Raw genomic sequence first — 20,397 nt, 5'->3', positions numbered from 1 at the left:
TTATTATAGTTCCTGATTATGAATGTTCGCTATTAAAAAATATTAGGTAACTATGTGAGGTGACTGGTACGTCAGCTCACCTTGATTGTGGTAATTGTTTGGAGGTGTACGTGTGCATGCTTAGTCACTCAGTTGTGTCCAACTCTTTGTGAGCCCTGGACTGTAGCCCACCAGGCTCTTCTGCCCATGGCATTTCCCAGGCGAGGACCCTGGAGTGGGGGGCCACTTCCTACTCCAAGGGATCTTCCTGACCCAGGGATAGAACCTGCGTGTCTGCGTCTCCTACTTTGGCAGACAGGTGAATTCTTTACCGCTGACACCACCTGTGGAGCTCTATGTATCCACATCTGTGGATCTTTCTCAAGTATCTCAAATCATCACACTGTACACCTTAAACATACACAGTCCTTTGTGTCAATTATATTTCAGTAAAGCTGGGGAAAATGTAAACATTATATAATCCCTAATAAAAAGCCCCTTTAATTACATTCCTTCCCTCTCTACTACCCGTAAGTCTATAGTTATCTACTGTTTTCTATGCATAGCTTTATTGTTATTATATTTATTTTCACAAATGTGGCACATATTATGCATAGTATTTTGTTATGTCTGTTAAAAATATTTATATCTTGGCTGTCTTCCTACTTCTTTCTTTTGGATTGCTATATTACATGCTAGACCTCCATTTGTAAAGACTACAACAAAAAAAATTGAAAAGCAAATGCCATTTACCTCTTATTACAAAGAAAATACAGTATCATAAAATGTGAAAGTAACTTACACTTGATGAGCACTTACTATTTGCCAGGCATTCTTCTAACCATATTAATTTGCTAACTCCTTGTAACAACCTGATGAGGTAGATATGGTTTGACCCTCCTTTTGCAGAGAAGTTAACAGAGGCACAGACAAAATATGTCCTGTTACAGTTTGGTAACAGGTCGATGGATTGTTAGTGGCAGAGATGGGCTCCAAGACCAGCCTCAGCTCCAACTTGTTCAACTCCATATTGTTATGAGGACCTTGTGATCAGTGGTATGAGAGCATAGAGATTTTTCAAGAGAAGTCAATCTGAAATTTTGTGTGAAATTTTCCAAATTTTAATGTTGGCTTTAAAAAATAGCTTTATTGAGATATAATTTAAATGCCACACATTTACCATTTGAATCATTTTTAATACATTGACAGTGTTGCACAGACAGCACCTCTATATAGGTCTAAAATTATTTCATCAGTCCCAAAGGAGACATTGTTTCCATAAAGCAGTCACTTTCCATCCTTGCCTCTAACCAGATCCTGGAAGCGGCTCATCTGCTTTGTTTCTATGGATTTACCTGTTTTGGATATTTGCATAAATGAAGTCATGCAATATGTGACTTTTTGTGTCTGGCTTCTTTTACTTTGCTTATTTTTGAGGCTTATCTGTATTGTAGCATGTATCAGTATTTCATTCCTTTTAATGGGTGAATAATACTCTATTGAGTGGCTCTACCTCATTTTATTTAGGCATTCTTCAGTTGGTAGACACCTGGGTTGCTTCCACCTTTTGGCTTTGTGAAAAATGCCCTTATGAACGTTGGTGTGCAGGTATCTCTTTGAGTCTCTGCTTTCAGTTCTTTGAGTGAACGTCTAGAAGTGGAATTGCTGGATCATATTGTAGTTCTTTGCTTAACCTTTTAAAGGACTGTCAAACTGTTTTCCACAGTTTGACACACAGGCTGTTTTCCACAGGGGCTGCAGCATTTTACTTTCCCATCAGCAATACACATTGATGCCTCCACATCCTCACCAACACTTGTCATTTTCTGGTTTTTGTTTATTTTTATTTCCTTACTGGCCATCCTAGAGGGTATGGTGTGATACTTCATTGTAACTTTGGTTTTTATTTATCTTACGACAAAAGATGTTGAGCATCTTTTCATATGCTTGTTGGTCATTTGTATTATCTTGTTTGGAGAAATATCTATTGAGAACTTTTCATATTGTGAAAGTTGGATTATTGTGTCCTTTTTAGTTTTAGATGTAAGTGTTCTTTATACATTCTACATACAAGTCCCTTATCAGATAAAGGATTTGCAAAAATTTTCTCTATTCTCTGGGTTCTTTTCACTTCCTTCAAGGTGTCCTTTGAAGCACAGAAGTTTCATAATTTTAATGAAGTCCAGTTTATCTATTTGGCCTTGTTTTGTAAGAAATACTTAGTAAGTTGGATTGCAGCCTTTTAATCATCCACTTGTGACTGCAGCTGCACGGCCCCTTCCCAAGAAAATGACGGGGAAACATCTTCTGTGAAAATACCTGTTTTCTGGAGTGAAGACAAGAAACTCTGGAAAGCGGCAAAGGTCGAGTCTCACGAGTAGTGGTTTTGTTTTGGTTTACCTTTTCTGCTCCTGAGGTTCCTTCGTGTAGAGCAGTTGGGTGGAGAGCAGGATCAAGGTCTTTGTGTCCTGCAGATTTTATGCTGGTCAGAAGCATAAAACTGGTTAAAATAAAAGTTTGAAACTTTGCCTTGAGTCATAGATGGTGCCATTTAAAATCAAAGTTGCCATGAGAATGAAGTAATTGTGTCTTTCTGGGAAAAAGGGTTTAGGGACCATGAAATTTAGAAAGTCATTTGGGTTCAGGTCTCTCCCTTTGTATAAGAAAATATTTGTGTGGGTTGGGGATTGAAGATAGGGACCTGTATTCATTTGCAGCCATTCATTCACATGTTAGTGAAATGTAGTTAAATCTGCATGCTATCTCTCTCTACCAAGGAAAGGAAGGTTTTATGTTAGAGGTGGAAAGAGATGCAAACCTTTGTGGAACAGTCTGTCTTTGGGGAAGCAGTTCAAACCCAGATGGGTTCCTGAATCGGTGTACACAAAGGGTGTGGCAGTTAGGGGAATTGTGTTTGCTGGATCTATGTCTTTGCTTAGGGCTGGAACTTTGCTGCAGAAAAAGGGGAAAAAGAGCTGTGTTGTTCCTTCCTTCTTTACTAGCATACTTTCAGTTAGTCCTAGAGTTCAGCCCTAAGGCATTTTGCTGACCAGCTTGGGGACCTGGCCACCATACATCTTACAGTTTGTGAGGAGATGGTTTCCATGTTCCAAATGACACTCTTATGTTGGGAATGCAAACTGTTAATCCATGAGAGACTAAACATATATATCATTGCCACCATGATTTCAGGACATAGTACCCTTAACCTCGGTCCAGGAAGTCCAATTTAGATTTAGAGGTGTATGAGATCCTGTAAACTTAGTGTGAGAGATCAGGAAAGATTTTGTTAAGGAAACAGAACTTGAGGGGGGGGATGTGACTGTAGGATTTTAGCCAAAGGAGGGTAGTTTTATAGATGGTGTGATCCATGTGAACAAAGACTTGAGAGCTGGGATGTGGAGGGGGGGCATACTCAGTACTATGATTTGGTCATTTTGGCTGGACTGTAGGGTACCTGCAAGAGGGAATGCTGTAGATGTGATGGAGCTGGGCCTGGGGCCAACTGTGGAGGACCTGAAGTGCTATGAAAGGAGTGGTTATGAGTTGAGGGATCGATGCTGAGCCCCTGAAAGTGTTGGAGCAAAGACTGACATAACTGACACCATGCTTTACCCTGCAAGAATGATCATAGCATAGCATGGCTAGATTAGAATTGGGGCTTTCTATGTGACAGGCAAGGTGCTAGTAATAATAACTGTAGAGTAGGGTGTGGTGCATGTGTGCTCAGTCGTGTCTGACTCTTTGCGACCCTATGGATTGCAGCCACCAGGTTCCTCTGTTCGTGGAATTTTCTAGGCAAGAATACTGGAATGGGTTGCCATTTCCTTCTTCAGGAGATCTTCCCGATCCAAGGATCCAAACTCATGTCTTCAGCATTGGCAGGCAGATTCTTTACCTCTGTGCCATCTGAGAAACCTGTAGGGTAGGGTACTTTTGTACTGTGAACTTTCTTAATATGCCTCATAAAGTAGATACTCTTGTTTTACATCATTTTATAAATGAGGAAACAGGCTGAGAGAAGTTCAACTTTCCCAGAGTTATAAAGTAAATAAGTGGTAGAGCTAGGATTCAGGTTGGATGTATTGGCTGTAGAACACATCCTTTCTTAACTGCTGGGCCCGAAAGAAGTGATAGTTACTGTCTCTTCAGGGAAAGCTGATTGGTAGAAAGGTGACATAGGGAATTATTTTTAACAGTGTGTTTAATCTTTGCATTTTATTGCATCTGAGGCAGTGTACTAGAACTATGACTATACAGTCAGCCTCTTTTTATAGCTAAACATTAGTCCGATTTTTCCATTCCATTTCTATAACTTAATCCTTTTCCTCTATTTTTAAAAGAACTCTTTAACCTTAAGGCTCTAAATAAAGATTTTAAATGAAATTTGTGAATCATTTAAAATTACAGGCTAGTATCAAATTCCTAGAAACATTTGGGTGTTATTCAGTTTAAAGGTATATGTTAATACCTTCACTATGTGTATTGTTAAATTTTCTCTTTCAAAGCAGTTTACTTTTATTGGTGAGTGATGCTTTGGGAGACTCTGTATGAAGCTACGCACATATGACTAAGAAAACAGACCAAAGACGTAAAGCTCTGAGCTTCTGGGCAAATGACATCGTTTATAGAGTGACTACACATACAGGCTAAGTCTTTTATATGTAATTTTTAGTTATGTTTGGCTGTGCTGAGTTCTTGTTGCTGCAGGCAGGCTTCCCCTAGTTGTGCCGAGCTGGGGCTACTCTCCGTTGTGGAGCACGGGCTGTGGGGCACATGGGCTTCAGCGGTTGTGGCTGGAGAGCGCGGGCTCCGTGCTGGTGGCGCGCAGGCTGAGTCACTGCAGCCTGGGGGTCTTCCAGACCTGGGTCACCTGTGTTGCAAGGCGGACTTCAATCACTAGGCCACCGGGGAAGCCAAGGTTAAGTCTTTAAAAAGATAATTACCTTCATCTTTAAGTCTCCACTTTCAACTGTCTTTATTATTCCTAATTTTGCACTTGATTGTCAGCAGTTCCAGCCACTGAGCTGATGAATTCAATTTTTTCCACTGTTCTCCCCCTACTGGAATACTCATGTATCCATAACAGGCCAGAAGGTATTTCATTAGAGGGAGCACAGTTAAGGAGAGGCCTGGCCTGGGCATACCCCTTATGCAGAAGAGAGCCCTGGCTCTGTCTGGTGAAGAAAAAAGGAAAGAGAGAGATGTGGTCAGAGAAGGGAGAAAGGATGTAAACAAAGGCACAGCCAATTTTAGGAGGAAAGAAACCCACAGCAACACATTCCTAATTCAGTAGTTCCAAGTTTCTTGTTCCTCAAATGATTGCAGTCTTTTGGGGTTGATGATGGAGAATCTCTGTTATCAACCCTGTAATTTGCACACATAAATATACTGTAGTTGCTGGTTTTCAGGTTTATTAAAATGTTGTATTGGGACTAGTGGTTCTTCCCAAACAAAAAGGCTGGTCATGTGGGGTCTTGCATCTGAGAAAAGTTTTAGACAGTTTCAGCCATTTTACGTTAAACTGGATTTAAAGATTGTTTTGTTGTTTTGTTTTGCATTTAGTGATGCCTTTGGCCTTTGAACAAAGCATTTTACAAGTGAATCTGCTGTGCAGAGAATCCTTTTTGTAAAGAGAGACCTTGTTACCCTTGGCACCTACTGGGAACATCCCTAAATTTGGATGGTGAAGTAAGGCCACCTTTTAAATACATCCCTGGAAGGGATGAAATGCTCAAAACTTGGCAGCGTTTCACTTCTGACGGCCTAGTTCTTAAGCCACATACAGTCTAATTGGTGGTGACAGCTTTTTCCATAAGAGCATTTTGATGAATTAAAAAAACTTCTCATGTCCTCAGTGAAATTACTGTGTTGTGTTCAACCCGGTGCCTAACAGAGTGCCTGATGCGTGGTAGGTAAGCAGAACCTGTTTGATGAGTTGAATCTTCATTACTCAAACCTTATAAAACCTATCATTTATCTGTGCAGACAGATACTAAAGATCTTCAGAACTCTAAGACAGCATCAGAAGTATACTGGTAGGAGAATTGATTGATAGCATACAAGGAACACTGTTATATGAAAATAATAATAATGTAAATTGTATTGCTCATGGTTTTACATATTTTTTGGGTGCAGAAGAGGGGTATTTAGGTAAGAAGTCATCAGGTCATCCTTATTATCAAACTAAGTTTTTGAATTTCTGTTGTAATCTTGGTTATAGGGAGTGTCCTTGATATAAGAACACTTTTTAAATGTTGCCTAAATTTGAGTTTCAGAGCACTGTACTTTCAGCTAGCAGTTTTGGCTTTTGTTGGTTACTCATTCAAACTATTGAGAAACCCAAACCAACTCTGGATATCAGAAGCTGCATGTTCTAGAAGGAGTTAGGACTTTTCATGGGTGAAGAGAATGTGGTAAAAGTCATTGGCTGCAGGAAAAGAGAGATGGCCAGGAATTGCCTGTCATTCCCTTGGTGATCACATCTTCAACTTGGTAATGCAGTTTTCAGATAAGAATTTATCTGAATTGCTCAGTGTGATATAAGATACTTGTTTATAGTGTTTGTTTTGCCTTCTTTTGTGCTTTCCATGTATCTCTTCATGCAGTCCTCAGAAGGAACCTGGCTTTATCTCTGTTTTACAGGTTAGGAAACTGATGGTCCAAGGAAGTTAGGCGACTGGCTTACATTACATAGTTTGTAAGTGAAACAGCCACTATATGAACCCAGAAAAAATCTATAGGGACTGGCTCCAGAGCCCTCCCTTGTTTTCCTCATCTGTAAATAGTAATACAACTCCTGCCTTACACAGATGTGAATATTAATAGAGATAATGCAAACATTATCTCATTGTTGGATAATCCAACAATGCTTGGCACCTAGTAGGTACCCAATAATTGATAGCTGCTATTAGTAACAGTTTATCTTAATAACTATCATAATGCTAAGAGGATATTTAGTATTTTTTTATTTAAGCCCTGTTGTGTTTTCTTTATTAAACCAGTCAAAAAGAGGGGGGAGGTATGAAACTGGAATAAGAATGGAAGTTGAAGTATTACAAATTGCCATATTGACCCTCATTACCTTGAAGTCATACTAGTGAATGCTGAAGTGTTTTCACATGTGATAGGGGGAAATCGAGCCGTATCTTGAGGAAGTAGGGCTGTACTCATGTTTGCCACTCTTCCCCTTATTTTTGTTTTCATCCTGTACTCTCAGAGATCAGAAGGGCTGAACTCAATAGGCAAACTCTCTTTGGAACCTACATACCTGAGTAGCCCTAAGCTTTTCTTTTTAATGGCAGTTCCAAATGCCATATACTTCAAATTTTTGTTTTTCTTAAATGTAGAATATTGCAAAATACAAAATAATCCATAAATTGTGTGCTTTAGTCACAGAAAATCATTGTTAGGGTTTTTTTTTAATGTATTTCTGTAATTCTACAGATTTTTCAGTGATTTGGATGAATGAAAAATTGAAGGTCTACGTTGGTGACATCAAGATTGAGGGCCTTTGTTACAAGTTAGGAACCGAACTACTACGGAAATTATGTTTTACCTACACATTTTTTCTCATTGATCCTCCTCTGTTGGAAGTTAAAACTTTAGAAATGATTTTTTATCCTACCAATCATTTCTACTATTTTTGGATATTCTTTTTTTTCCCCCCTGCTTCTTAGATAAGGACAGGAAGCATCCATAACTTCACTTTTGGGAACTCTTGTTTGCATGTCATCCAGGAAAAAATTTACACACTTATTTCTAAACAATTTAAAAATAAATGCATATACATATGTAGTTTTTAAATTTTCTTCCACTAAAGTTTTTAAACTTTGAACCTAAAATAAGCACTTTCCACAGGAGCCCTGGGTTGAGTTTAGGATGCAATAACGTTTCATTATTTTTTACTCTTCTTTAAATATCTTTATATTTCTGAGAGTTGGACTTTGTTCCTTTTGCAGCTAAATTGGCCACCTCTGTGACATCAGATGTTCCAGATTTAAAAAAAAAAAAACATGAATAATAATTTTAAAAGATGAATAAACCTGCTTTTTTCCCATCTAAAGAATGCCCCTCTAAGTAAGCAGCTATGATACGTGCGCCTCAGGAGTGCGGATATTATTGCTATGTGAAACATGCTGATTAAAATCATTGTTTCTGTCTCAGGCTGCAGATTTTTCACATCAGTTTTAAGTAACAGTTACGCTAAGAACACTTAATTAAAAGCGCTTGATATGGTCTGCTACTGTTTCAAGTACTTCAGGTGCTTTAGTTCATTAAGTAGCCCTTTATTTTACCGTCTTTACCCATCACTTGAACAAAAGCTTTGTGCGCAATATGTGTACTGCAGAAGGGTGCTAAGTTTTGTGGGCCAGTGCCTAATTGAGTGAAAAATATCTAACAGAAAACAGTATTTTCTAGGAACGCTGTACATTCACCTAAGCCCTAGCTTCTCGCCCTGCCCAGGCAAAGAAATCATAACGAGGGAGGGAGAGACCAACAGTTTGAATTAAAACTAATTAGACTTGGGGGTGGTGAGGAGGGGATGGGGGTGTAGTGAATGAATCACTTCCAGGAGCACTGGAAAAGGAAATGTAGAAATTTGGAGTCGTGTCTCTAAAACATGTAAACGGATTCGCCTCGGTCTCTCTCTCTTCCACTGCATCTTACACGGATTTCATGGTCTCCTCTTTGCTGAACGAGCTCAAGTCACCCGGGAGCACGCGCTGATCCCCTGTGGTGGGCTTCGGGCCGACACCTGGGATAGCACCTGGGCTGCATTTCCTCGCCTGCCAGTGGTTTCCTCCGCGCTAGGCGTCCGCTCAGCGGCGGCTTCCCATTCATGCTTTTGACAGCCGCGCGGCCGCTCGCGAGCTGAGAGCGAAGAGCTCCTTGAACCCGCCCCTGCTCTTCGGATTGGACCCAGGCGGGAAGGCCCGACAGCTACGCCGCCCGCTGGTGCCCCGGGGCCGGCCGACCGGCCGGTTCCTCCATAGGTGGCTGCGTTTCCGACTTCGCCCTGGCTCCACTCCGGGGGCTTGACGCGCAAACTTCGCCGGAGCGAGCTGAGAGGGAGGGACCGGCGAGGGGGAGGAGGCGGCGGGAGGCGCCTCCGCTTAAGGGAGCCGGCCGGGCGCCGCCGCTCGGACGGACGCGCGGACGGAAGGAAGGAGCGGGGCCGCCGGGCCCGGCCCGGGGATGCGAGCGGCCTCAGGGTGGGCAGCCTGGGGGCCCCGGGGTGCGTCTCGGGCCTCCCCGCCGTGGGCCGCCGCGGCGAGGCGCGGGGCTGAGGCGGGGGCAGCTCTGAGCGCCGGCCTCCGCGCCGGGTGTCCGCGGCGGAGGCAGGCTGGGGACCCTACGCCGCGGTGGCGGGCCGCCGGCTCTCGTCCCCTCCCCCGAGGGGCACTGGAGTCGAAAGCGAAAGCGAGCCCGCGCCGCGGACTTTGCGCCCAAGGCGGGGGGTGGGGGGGGGGGTTGGAGGAGGAGAGCTGGGGGTCTGGGCGGCCGGGGGCGCTGTCAGCGCGCCCCACCCGGCCCGCGGGCCGCGCACGCCGCCGGAACTCCCCGGCGCCTCCTTAAAAGCAGCCCCCGCGCGACTCTTTTCCCCCTTTTTTTGTTACATTGTAGGAGCGGAAAGAATGTCGGAGCGGGCCGCGGATGACGTCAGGGGGGAGCCGCGCCGAACGGCGGCGGCGGCGGCGGCGGGCGGAGCAGCGGCCGCGGCCGCCCGGCAGCAGCAGCAGCAGCCTCCGCAGCCCCAGCGGCAGCCGCCGCCGCCGCGGCGCCTACGGCCGGAGGACGGTGGCCCTGGCGCCGCCTCCACCTCGGCCGCCGCCGCAATGGCGACCGTCGGGGAACGCCGGCCCCTGCCGAGTCCCGAAGCGATGCTGGGACAGTCGTGGAATCTGTGGGTCGAAGCTTCCAAACTTCCTGGGAAGGACGGTGAGTGTCCACGCCCTCCTCTTCCTCTCGCAGCCCCCATTCCCCCCTCCTCAGACCGTTCTCCCCTCCCCCGTCCCGTGGCCCGCCCCCTCGGGGGTCAGAGATGCTATCGCCGGGCTGGGGAACGCGGAGGTGCCCGCACCTACTCCGTGCGTGCGTGAGCGTGCGTCACACTCTCGGCAACTGACCTGCCTCTCCCCTCCTCCTGTGTGTGTGTATCTCCTAGGGACGGAATTGGACGAAAGTTTCAAGGAGTTTGGGAAAAACCGCGAAGTCATGGGGCTCTGTCGCGAAGGTGAGTCCAGCCCCCTGATGGAGTTTGTACAAGTCCAGGGAAGTATCCTGGCCGGCTGACCAGGGCTGTAGCTTGAGCCCACCTGAATCACGCCGCTCCTCCCACGCGAGGATGCTGCCTGATAAAGAAGAAAGGGGAGGATGGAGCGTTTGGAAAATCCGGTTTCCTGGGGCTTCGTGTATCCGGGAGCATCCAGAGCCCTTCAGTGGAGGCCTGGCTGGGTGCAGTTTAAGCAGCATTGCTTAGTGATGAACGCTGGGACCAGCAGTGAGTTTAACCCAAATCTCTTCAGGTCTGACCCCTTATGGAGAAACGCGAGGAGTGGAGGGAGGAATTCTCAGCTTCCAAAAGCGTCTCCACGAACGTCTTAGGGGGTTCTGGAAAGGACACCTTGCCGCCTGTAATTGTCTGCCAGCAATAAAAATGAATTTTAAAAAAGACAGCACTTTACCTGTACAGCCTATTTCCATAGGATTTATTTTACAAAGGTTTATCAAAAGGATCATCACAACCAAGGAGCTGTTGGTCGGATTTTTTTTTCTTTTTTGTATTTTTATGAAGGTGCTAAAATCAGCCGGGCGGGGGTGGGGGGCGTGTCACAGAATTTTATCTGGTGAAACAAGCCTTTGGTGCGCTTAGGTAGTGAAATCAAAGTCTAATTATTGGCCAGTTTTTAATAAAAACTGTTTGGTAGAAGGAAATAACTGTAACTAAACGTGGATCTCTAAATGAAGGATATCTAGGAGCTGTCAGACTTTTACTTCAGGTTTTCTTTTTCTTTAAATAGTCCCCTTTGCTGTCTAAGGCCTGTGTCGATCCTGGGCACATGGTGGTCAGAAAGGACTAAAGGAGTCCAGTCATCTCTAGACTGAGCTCAAGCTGTTCCTTCAGTAGTAGTATGGACAAGGACTTAAGTGAGGTTTGGTATCCAAAATACTGAGTTTATATTCCCAGTGCAACTTTATTTCTCAGTGTGGCCATTTATTTTGGCATTGTTATTGTCAAGGGCCCAAGAATAGGTACAGCTTTGGCAAGTGAAGCATTTTAAAGTCCAAAGTTGGCCCACTGTTACTCTGTCTCCACACTTCTTGGTTTTAGTGCCTGTCTTGTCTACTTGTTCACAGTTTTGGTTTTTCGAACTAGCTTTTTGTTTGCTTCTTGGCACTAGGAGGAAGAGTAATACCAGTGGCAACTTTCTGAGAGCTTCCAATTGGAACAGATTAGAGAGCAAATTAGTTGATTTTGCGAATGAGAATTGCTGTTTGAGAGCAAAGGAAAGCGAGGGAAAGCACAGGGCTTGCTGGCGATGTTGCAATAGGAAAAATCAGTTGTTAGTCCGGTTTTAGTGTTAAATTGGCAGCCTGCCTGGGCTTAAAAAATTAGAATCACTAGGTGGTAACTCTGCTTGGAAGCAGTTGGAATAGAGCTTTAGAGGACCTGACCCGCTCCTGTTCTTCGTTTTTCTTCCCTGGGTGTGGATATATTTTCCATAAAGAGTTTCTAAATCTGTGTGAAAACAGAGTGCTAATTATTGGTAATTCCCCTATAGAGGCTGAGTACGTATGTTTGTATTTCATTGCACTACTTGGTCTGGATTGAGACCCAACCAAATGTAGTTGCCTGGACCCACTTTTTGCTATATTTATTATTTTCTCTTTGGGCATAGTCATTAGTGTATTTTACCAGAAAAGATCTAGGACCTCTTAATTCCTGTCTTGAGGCACAAAGGGATCATAAATTTGGTTCTCTGTGCTTCTGACCTATCAAATTATTAGTGGCTATAAGCGGTACCATTTTTTTTTCCTAAACTGCTCTAACCGTTCAGAAGATGCTAAAGCATCCAGGGTGGCTGAATTTCTGCCTCCCAGTTTTAAGTAGAGACTGAAGTTTCTAATTCAGTCAATTTTCGATTCATTTGTGACTTTGTGGATTTTCTGGGATAAGTATAAGGATGTCCAGCACTTTAGACAGTGGGCCTTTTTACTAACAAATCGTTCATGTCAAACTGTTTAAGAATGAAAATACATTTTAAAATTATCAGACACTTATCCTTTGTCTTTGATTGAGATTATCTCCTACCAAGCAAAAAGTGTTTTGGAGTTAAATTCTTACTAATTCTTCTTGTCAACAAAGTTAAGTTGAAAAGAAATATGTAGATAAATTGATACTATGAATGACGTACTAAGTCAGAAACTCCTTGTCTTGGAAGATATTTAGGAATATTGACCAGACTTTGAATTCTCCAGTTTATGATTGTGCACCTAAGAGTTAGAAACCTGGGTTTGAAGTTGCTAAACATTGCATTTCAGCTTTCAAAATCTAAATTCCTCTTTGTCAAAGGAGATGATAATACCTACTTCCCATGGAGGTTGTAAGGGTTGAAATTAAATTAGATAATGGAAAGTGACTCCGTACTTACTACTTCCTTTCAACCCTTTCAACTGCTGATAATCTTAGGCCTGATCTCCTAATTTGGTATTTATCTAGGTCAGAAATTTTTAACCTGGGGCTTGAATTAGCTTCAGGGGGTTATGGTTGCCCTGAAATTGTATGCAAAATAGTATGTTATATCCACTTAGGAGGGCAGGTATCCCCAGCTTTTCTTGGGTTCTCAAGGATTGTTCACTTATCTCTACCTTCAAAATTTCTAAGTTAGAATCTCTCTTTTTTTTCTTTTCCTCTCTTTTTGTTCTTGTAGTTTATTTTGTCCAATTCTTTCATGATGAAAGTGCCCAGGAGTTAATGCTGGGGGAGAGGTTGGAACTGTTGACTTAGGTGGGACTGAGATTATCTGTGGTTTAGCAACTGTGTCATCCCCCTGTTTTCCTATTAGCACAGGTAGATAAATGTTAGGATAAAATATCAGTTATCTTTCAGAGATCAGCCTGTTTATCATTTATATAATCAAATTTTTATTGCCTTGCTTGTTTTGTTCTGTAATATGTAATTTTATGGCACAGTTGGTTTTACTGGGATAAGATGGATAATACATTTTTAACTTTCAAAAGACTAAATGGAGAAAATTACTTTTTTCTTAAAGGTGATTTTTGAAATTGTATAAATAACATTAATTATGTTTAGATGAAATTAATTGGGATGAGTAACTGAGTAAGGTTTTCGTATTGGTACCTAAGCTTGCTCCCTAAGTCCTTAAATGTAAAAAGCATGAAATGCCTTCACTTGACAGCAAATTACAAATAAAACATTGTAGGAGTCGACAGTGAAAATAGGATGTTTTCTTTGGAAAGTCATTCCTAACTTTTCTTACGCCCACCGCTTGTACAGTGTCAAAGTACCCCGTATTTTTCCTTTGTCTAAACTCTCTTCCTATCACCATATAAAGGCGTGTGTTATGTGATGGATCTTTTGTTAGAGTGCAGGCTGCTAGAGGACAGGGTTGTTATTGACGAAGATCTATTTAGCTCCTGCACATTGCTTCTGTTCAGTGAAGATTTGCCCACAAAGTAAGTGAACTGGGCTACTAGGAAGATTGAAAAGTTTAAGTGACCAACTTTCCATTGTATTGTGATTCAAAAAAAGGTACCTATTCTGTGGGGGGATGTGCTTTCTGGCCGGGGACTGTTGCTGAGCATTTCCTGTGTCTCTGACCTGAGTTTAGCACTCCATTTACACTTTTCCAGAAAGAGTGCAGGCAAGATACCACCTTTTTTATCACTGATATTTAGGCGAGTGAGTAGGAGGGTGACCTCGAGTGATATCCACAGTTGATGACAGGTGACCTCCTTGTCAAAATAACAGGGACCTAATTGAGCCTGGGTGAAGATGGAAGAGAGGTTGGTTGACACCTGCAGGGAGCTAGGTACCAAAGGAAAAAGAGAAACTAGGAAGGTAGGTAACCTTAATCAACACAGATTGAGTCAATGTACCACCTTTTTCTTTTCCTGGGGATAAAAATTGTTCATAGTCAGGTAACTGAAAACAAACAGGTATCGGTGGGAAGGACTATTAAAATAACTGTGTTATAGACATAAAACCTCTCTGAAATAAAGAGCATCTCTATTTTTCTCTAGGGTTTCTCTTAATGCTCCCCCCCAACTTTTCTGATGTACAATTTCAAATACACAGAAGTAGAGATAGTATTTTAATGAGCCTTCTGATGTCTTTCCCACAGCTCATGAGACCCTGTCCAATCTTATTTCATCTCTGCCACACTCCCCACACTGAAACATGTCTCAGACACCATATTTCTTTTGGTTTTCTTTTTAATGCTTGCATGGACTTCAGCTTGTCTCCTGGCAAAATGGAGCCTTCCTGCACTCCGCTCCTTCTTTTGAGGCAAGGCATGCTTCCATGAGCCTGTAAGGGTTCTGCAGGCAGCAGGGCTTGCAGTCTGCTGATACCTTAAGTAGAGACCCAAAGTAAGCCTCAGACAGGAATCGGTGTGATCTGGGTTCACTGCCTCCGGATTGCACTCACACATTCAAGGAGGGCGGGTGATGGCATTGGAGTGCCCACACTTGACGTTCTGTGAACGAGCACTGTGGCTCCAGGAGGCAGTGTCCTTGCTCACAGTTCCTGCTTGTAACTCTCTGCCTATGAAGTCTGCGCTAACCCAGGAGTGAGAGGGCCTGGGTAGACCTAGAGACACTCCTAAAGAAGGAATCTTTCCCCTGACCTGAGTGTGGCTCCTCAGCTACGTCACTGCGGATTGCAGCCTCGCTAAGAATGCTTTCCCCCCCCCCTTTTTAAAGAAGTTCTGTTACTTATATTTGTTTTTGCTGTGCTGGGTCTTCGTTGCTGTGCAGACTTTTCTCTAGTTGTGTCAGGTGGCGGCTACTCTGGTTGAGGTAATGCGGGCTGCGCGATGCGCTGGCGTCTCGCCGTGGAGCGTGGGCTCTAGGGCAGGCGGGTTTCAGCAGTTGCCGCTCCCGGGGTCTAGCGCGCAGGCTCAGTAGATGTGGCACACAAGCTGAGTTGCTCCGTGGCAGGCGGGGTCTTCCTGGATCAGGGAACCTGTGGCTCCTGCACTGGCCGGTGAGTTCTTTACTACTGAGCCACAGGGGAAACCTCTGAGAATGCTTTTTATATTGTTGAGTGGTTGACATAAAAACTCTATAAAGGAGACGTTTAGTTCCTGATTTCTAGGACAATATGTGAAATTCAGATGTCAGAGTCCCTGGGTCAAGTTTCACTGGAGCATAGCACAGCCATTCATGCACTTTTTTCTCTGCAGCTTTTTTCTCTCCGCAGTGACCTGTGGAGTTGAGGAGGTGTGACTGAGGCCATATAGCCCACCAAGGCCAGAATTAACCATCTGGCTCTTTACAGAAAAAGCTTGCCATCCTTGTTCTAATGGATTTCTTGGTTAATGAAAGGAAATGCAGAATGTGATTCTATTACTCCTCGAACGTTCTGTTTTGAGGGGGAGAATCTTAAAAATAGTAAAAAAAACAAAAAAAAAACAAAAACAAAACACCATTCAACCAAAAGTTATTTCAACATTGAAGAAATATGTTGAGCCAGAAAGATATATGTGAAGATGTAAGGTTTTGTGTAAGACGGTTCCTATTTTTGTCACTTTTGTCACTCCCTGCCACTTTTCTAGGGCATAGACCTGTGTCTGGACAATGCAAATATAGGACATCAACAGAGCTGTTACTGTCTCAGCTTTATAGAGCCTTGGGTGTGAGGATGGGCCTGGCTTCTGTTAAACTCCTGGATAGTATATACATCCTTGGGAGAAGGAATCTGGAACTTTCATGGGATTTTCAAAAAGGGACCTGACACAGATTCTTGACAATTTCTGCCCTTGAGCTGCCTTTAGGAGGCTGAAGCCCCGTGAGAAGCCTTGGAACTTGACTTGTAAGGCAGATTCACCAGGAAACACATCTACATTTTGATGAATGAGGAGGGCATGCCACATCCCTCCATCTCACAGCTCTGATTTTGTGCCTGCTGCGAAGTGTCATACCTGGTACAGTTCATGGTGAGGTCCGCAACCCACAAGACTCCACAGAAAAGGAAACCATGCGTGTTTCCTATAAGGATGAGGCTTCCAAGCTCAATGTAGTCCTTTTAAAGTTTTGATTAGTTCTTGTGAACTCTGATCTCAGGAGGGAAGCATAGGAAGTTTATGCCTCATTATTGAGTATGACCTGTTTGTTATGTGGTCAGGTGTTTCCCTTAGAACAGCATCTTGCTTCCTCCTATCCACATCTTAACAATGTTCCTACATGTATGATGACAGTTCAAGTTCAGTGAGAACTTTTACTCAGTGCCAGTACAGGTTTTACCTTATGTATTTTTCACATCTGTTCTGTGATGCAGGTATTACCATTACCCCTACTTTACAGATGAGGAAACTGAGGCCCAGGGAAGTGAGGTACTTCACCAAGACCCCAAAGCATGCAAGAGACCTTGGGACTCACATATGTCTAACTCCAAAGCTCACCTCTTTAACCCTCTGCTGTGTTGTTGGGAAGATCCCCTGGAGAAGGAAATGGCAACCCACTCCAGTGCTCTTGCCTGGAAAATTCCATGGATGGAGGAGCCTGGTAAGCTACAGCCCATGGAATCGCAGAGTTGCCGTGCTGAGCCCATTCCAGGATGTGCGTCCACAGCACGGGCTGCTGTGACCTTTGTTTTCCTTATCTTTGGCTAGGAATTCTGCCTTTTCTCCCAAAGGGGAAACCTGTTTTTTTTTTTTTTTTTTTTTTTTTTGGTAAGTAAAGCTATCAAGAGCCCTTCCTTTGGTGTGTTTTACAGCACTCTCTCTGTTGTGTTTAGCAGTTCTTTTTAAAAATCTTTTCTTTGACAGGGAAAGTATGCACAATTTGCATTAGAAATATTTGGATTTAAAAAAAGATTAGGTGAAAGCTAAAGTTGCAGCAGATAGCAAACACAATCAACTGGGATTTGTACCGTTTTTAAAAAATCCTTTAGAAAAAAAAAGGAGAAGTGAAATTTCATTGTTTAAATAGCATTTCAGTGCAAGATTGTTTTTAATCACATTGATATTCACAGTTTATGGCAGTGTTTCTAATAAATGTACCCATCTGATTATTAAAGTATTTTTGATTGAAGTTCTGAGAAGAAAAAGAAGCCCGTTAGTAGACTTAACAGTTGGAGTTACTATACTTTTGAGAGGAAGGCAGAGGATTACATTTATATTCATCTTGTACAGCAGGGATCATATAAATGAACTGAAGAATGATTTTTTCTTTTCAGGCATTTATAACATAAAACTAGATTAAATGTTCTTGTTCCTCTTTGTAATAAAGACCCTGCTAACATGAAATACTTTTTCTCTTATATGTAAACTTACGGCAGGGAGAAAGTGATAGTTCATTATCAGTTAGATTTGTAATCTTAAACATATAAAATATTCCCATCCCTGGTGATACTGATGTTTTCTATAGTCCTAAATTCCAGTAATGCAATTAGAAAAAAGAAATGCTTTTAACCAGTGGTCCCAGGCTTTTATATATCAAACCAGAAAGTTTATAAAATACGTTGAGGCTCAAACAAAGGGTTGCTAGCGTTTTAGAATATATAAAATTAGACATTATAACATATATAATTCTTACTATCATAAAAGTGTGAGGGCTGTTGTTCTGGAATAAAGGACAGTTCTTTAAATTTGAAGAAAATTTAGGTTTAGGAAAAACTTACTGCATTTTCTTTCTTTTTCATGGTTCCTTGTGGACTTTTTGAAGATCACAGTGTATTTTGATATTTGATCATCTCTGCTTTAAATTGGCTTCCCTGAGTGTCTGTCTTGTAGCCCTGCTTCTGTTTGCTGTTACTAGTAGGTGTTATGGAGAAAATAGGATTCCATGTGGTAAACTTGCAAATGGTAGCTTTAAATAGAGGCTATACTGAGAACTCTGGTTCGAGAGTTAAACCAACCTGGGTTCAAATCTCAGCTCCACTAGAGGAGTCACTCGAGAAAAATATACATAGCTTTGCTCAGCCTCAATTGACTTACCTGTGAAATGGGAATCCTAGCAGCACTTCATTGTGACTGGGAGGATGAAATGATGTAATAGAGTTTCAGCCTTTTGTATGTATGGCAGAGTAGCTGTTCAATAAACATTACTTGCTAATGTTGTTATTTTTATCAATCATGAAAGCGCAGTGTTGTGAGCATGCCTCAAATCAAGTGGTTAGCCAGGACTCTCAGGAGAGCAGCAGGAAGCGAAATGCTAGTTTTTCATTTGGAGGCAGTCTATAGGCAGTGAGAAGAAGCCTCAGAGTGCTCAGGACAACAAAGTGAGCGTAGCAAATGAACCCCAGCTCCCAGCTTTCATGAACATGAGTGAAAATGAGAAGTGGACACTGACATTGCTTGTTTCTGCTGTCAGTCGTCTCTTTTTGGACTTGCAGAGAGAAGCCCGGTGTGGGGTTTGACTTTGTCCTCTTGTATAAAACTGTGCTTGCTTCTTTCCTGGAAGCCCGTAGTTGCTGTCTCTTCTTGGAATGTTTTGCAGAGCTCTTTCTGTGGGCAAGAAAGGTAAGTTACAGCCACCAGAATAAAGTCATCCTAGGTTGGGAAATGGGTCAGAGATAACTGAGGCTACTACTTTTAAGATTTTGTGTATGCTTAGTGGTAGTCATGGGGTTTTCTGTCTGATGAGGGAATTTTAAAATTGCCTTTTCAATTCTTGGAAATTTCCATTTAAATTTGAAGCAGTTCTCCATTTAAATGACCTTGTTCTCTTTGGAAACTATATCTGCAGAAAAGTATTAATGGAGGGGGGAGTATTACTGAATTTAATACATATTCATTGTACAGATTTTACTAATAATTTTACTAATTTTTTCCATACTAATGATAGTATGAAGTATGAAAGTCATCATTCTCTGTAATTGCATTCTAGACCAATTTTTAAATCTTCAGTAATAGGATTTGGACTTGGGACAATTCATACCTGATCAGGGACGTCCATGTAACTGCTTAGGGCCCTTGCTGACAGGCAGGGCTCCTCTTTGCCAGCCTAGTCATCTCACTTCCTGTCAGAGTGGGCAGGCCTCAGGGTATCTTGTCCAGCCATGATTCCTGCCTTGAGAATCCTCTGGCTGTTTTGCCTTCATTCATTTGCTTTATCCCTCAGACATTTGACAGGCACGTTGTCTGTGCCTCTTAGTGAGGTTAGAGTCCAGGGGTATAACTCGGTGAAGTGAAGGCACAGTCCTGACTGGCCGGCGGTTGCTTAGCAAGTGGTGATGGAATTAACCTGCTAAGAGCTAGGTTCTCTCCTGGGTGTTGGGGTAGAGTGACACACATCAGAAAGAGCCCTTGAGCAACGCGAGACTCAGTCAGCACACAAATGTTTTACAAGGAGATGGAGTGCTGTGATGTCAGGAAAGTGGGCTAGAGAGTGGATGGCGGAGGAGGGGGTTCAGGCTAACATGACCAGGGACGGCTTATCTGAGCTTTAACATTGGAGCTGAGGTGGGAATGGTGAGAAGGAAGTGGCCACTGAGTCATCTGGAAGGAGGAGCAAGGAAAAGCGGGTATGTGGCCTCTGAGATGAGCGTGGAACACAGTGAAGGGAAATGAGGCTAACAAAGGTCAGATCACAGAGGCCAAGGTCAGAAATTTGAATTTTTTTGAATTTTAGTGAGAGACTGCTGCGGGGCGGGGCAGTAGCTTCATCCGGTAGTGGGTGGATCTAGTTGGATGGTGAGTGGACTGGGGAGAGGGTGTGGGGACCAGTCAACTAGGTGAGAGGCGATAGGGGCTTAGATCCTGGTGTGGGTGCTGGCAAGGCAGAAGGTTGTCCTCTTATGGGCTTGTTTTGGAGGTGGAGTTGATGATTTAATGAAGAATCAAATGCGGGTGAGGGAGGGAAATGAAGATGGGGATCTGACATGTGAGCGGCTGTGTGGTACCATCTAATAAGCTGAGGAATGGTGAAAAATGGGGAGACTCAGGGTCAGGAGCTGGTTTTGGCCACAATGTGTGAGGTCGTCGGCATCCGTGCAGCAGTTGAGTATACAGCCCAGAGCTGGAGGAGCAGCCTGGCTGAAGCCAGTGGGTGAATCTGTCATCATTGTGCAGAGGACAGGGAGAGCTGGGTGACAGGCGTAAAGGTTCGAGGGTCAGTAAAGTACAGAAGAGGGTCGGCGGCTCAGCCCTCAATAAGGGGATTTGAGGGTAAGGAGGAGTCAGGAGAAGTGATGAGGAATCCCCAGTGAGGCGGGGAGGGAAGCTAGGT

At 43.2% G+C, this 20,397-nt stretch overlaps 1 protein-coding gene across 3 annotated transcripts in view; it reads left to right on the top strand.

Moving 5' to 3' along the window:
* Window positions 1–20,397, top strand: part of ATXN7 (ataxin 7) — a 132,381-nt gene that overhangs the window by 32,476 nt on the left and 79,508 nt on the right. For 2 of the 3 annotated variants that reach the window (XM_065933349.1, XM_065933348.1), the window contains exons 3-4: window positions 9,607–9,921; window positions 10,148–10,216. In XM_065933349.1, coding sequence (XP_065789421.1) covers window positions 9,618–9,921; window positions 10,148–10,216 — 373 coding nt within the window. In that variant the 5' untranslated portion in view covers window positions 9,607–9,617. Of the gene's footprint in view, window positions 1–9,140; window positions 9,195–9,606; window positions 9,922–10,147; window positions 10,217–20,397 lie in introns of those variants that run through there. The other variant, XM_065933350.1, reaches the window with a different exon arrangement.

The sequence above is a fragment of the Muntiacus reevesi genome, chromosome 4 (genome assembly GCF_963930625.1).
Source record: "Muntiacus reevesi chromosome 4, mMunRee1.1, whole genome shotgun sequence".
NCBI lineage: Eukaryota > Metazoa > Chordata > Mammalia > Artiodactyla > Cervidae > Muntiacus > Muntiacus reevesi.
This window is presented reverse-complemented; position numbering and strand designations above follow the sequence as displayed.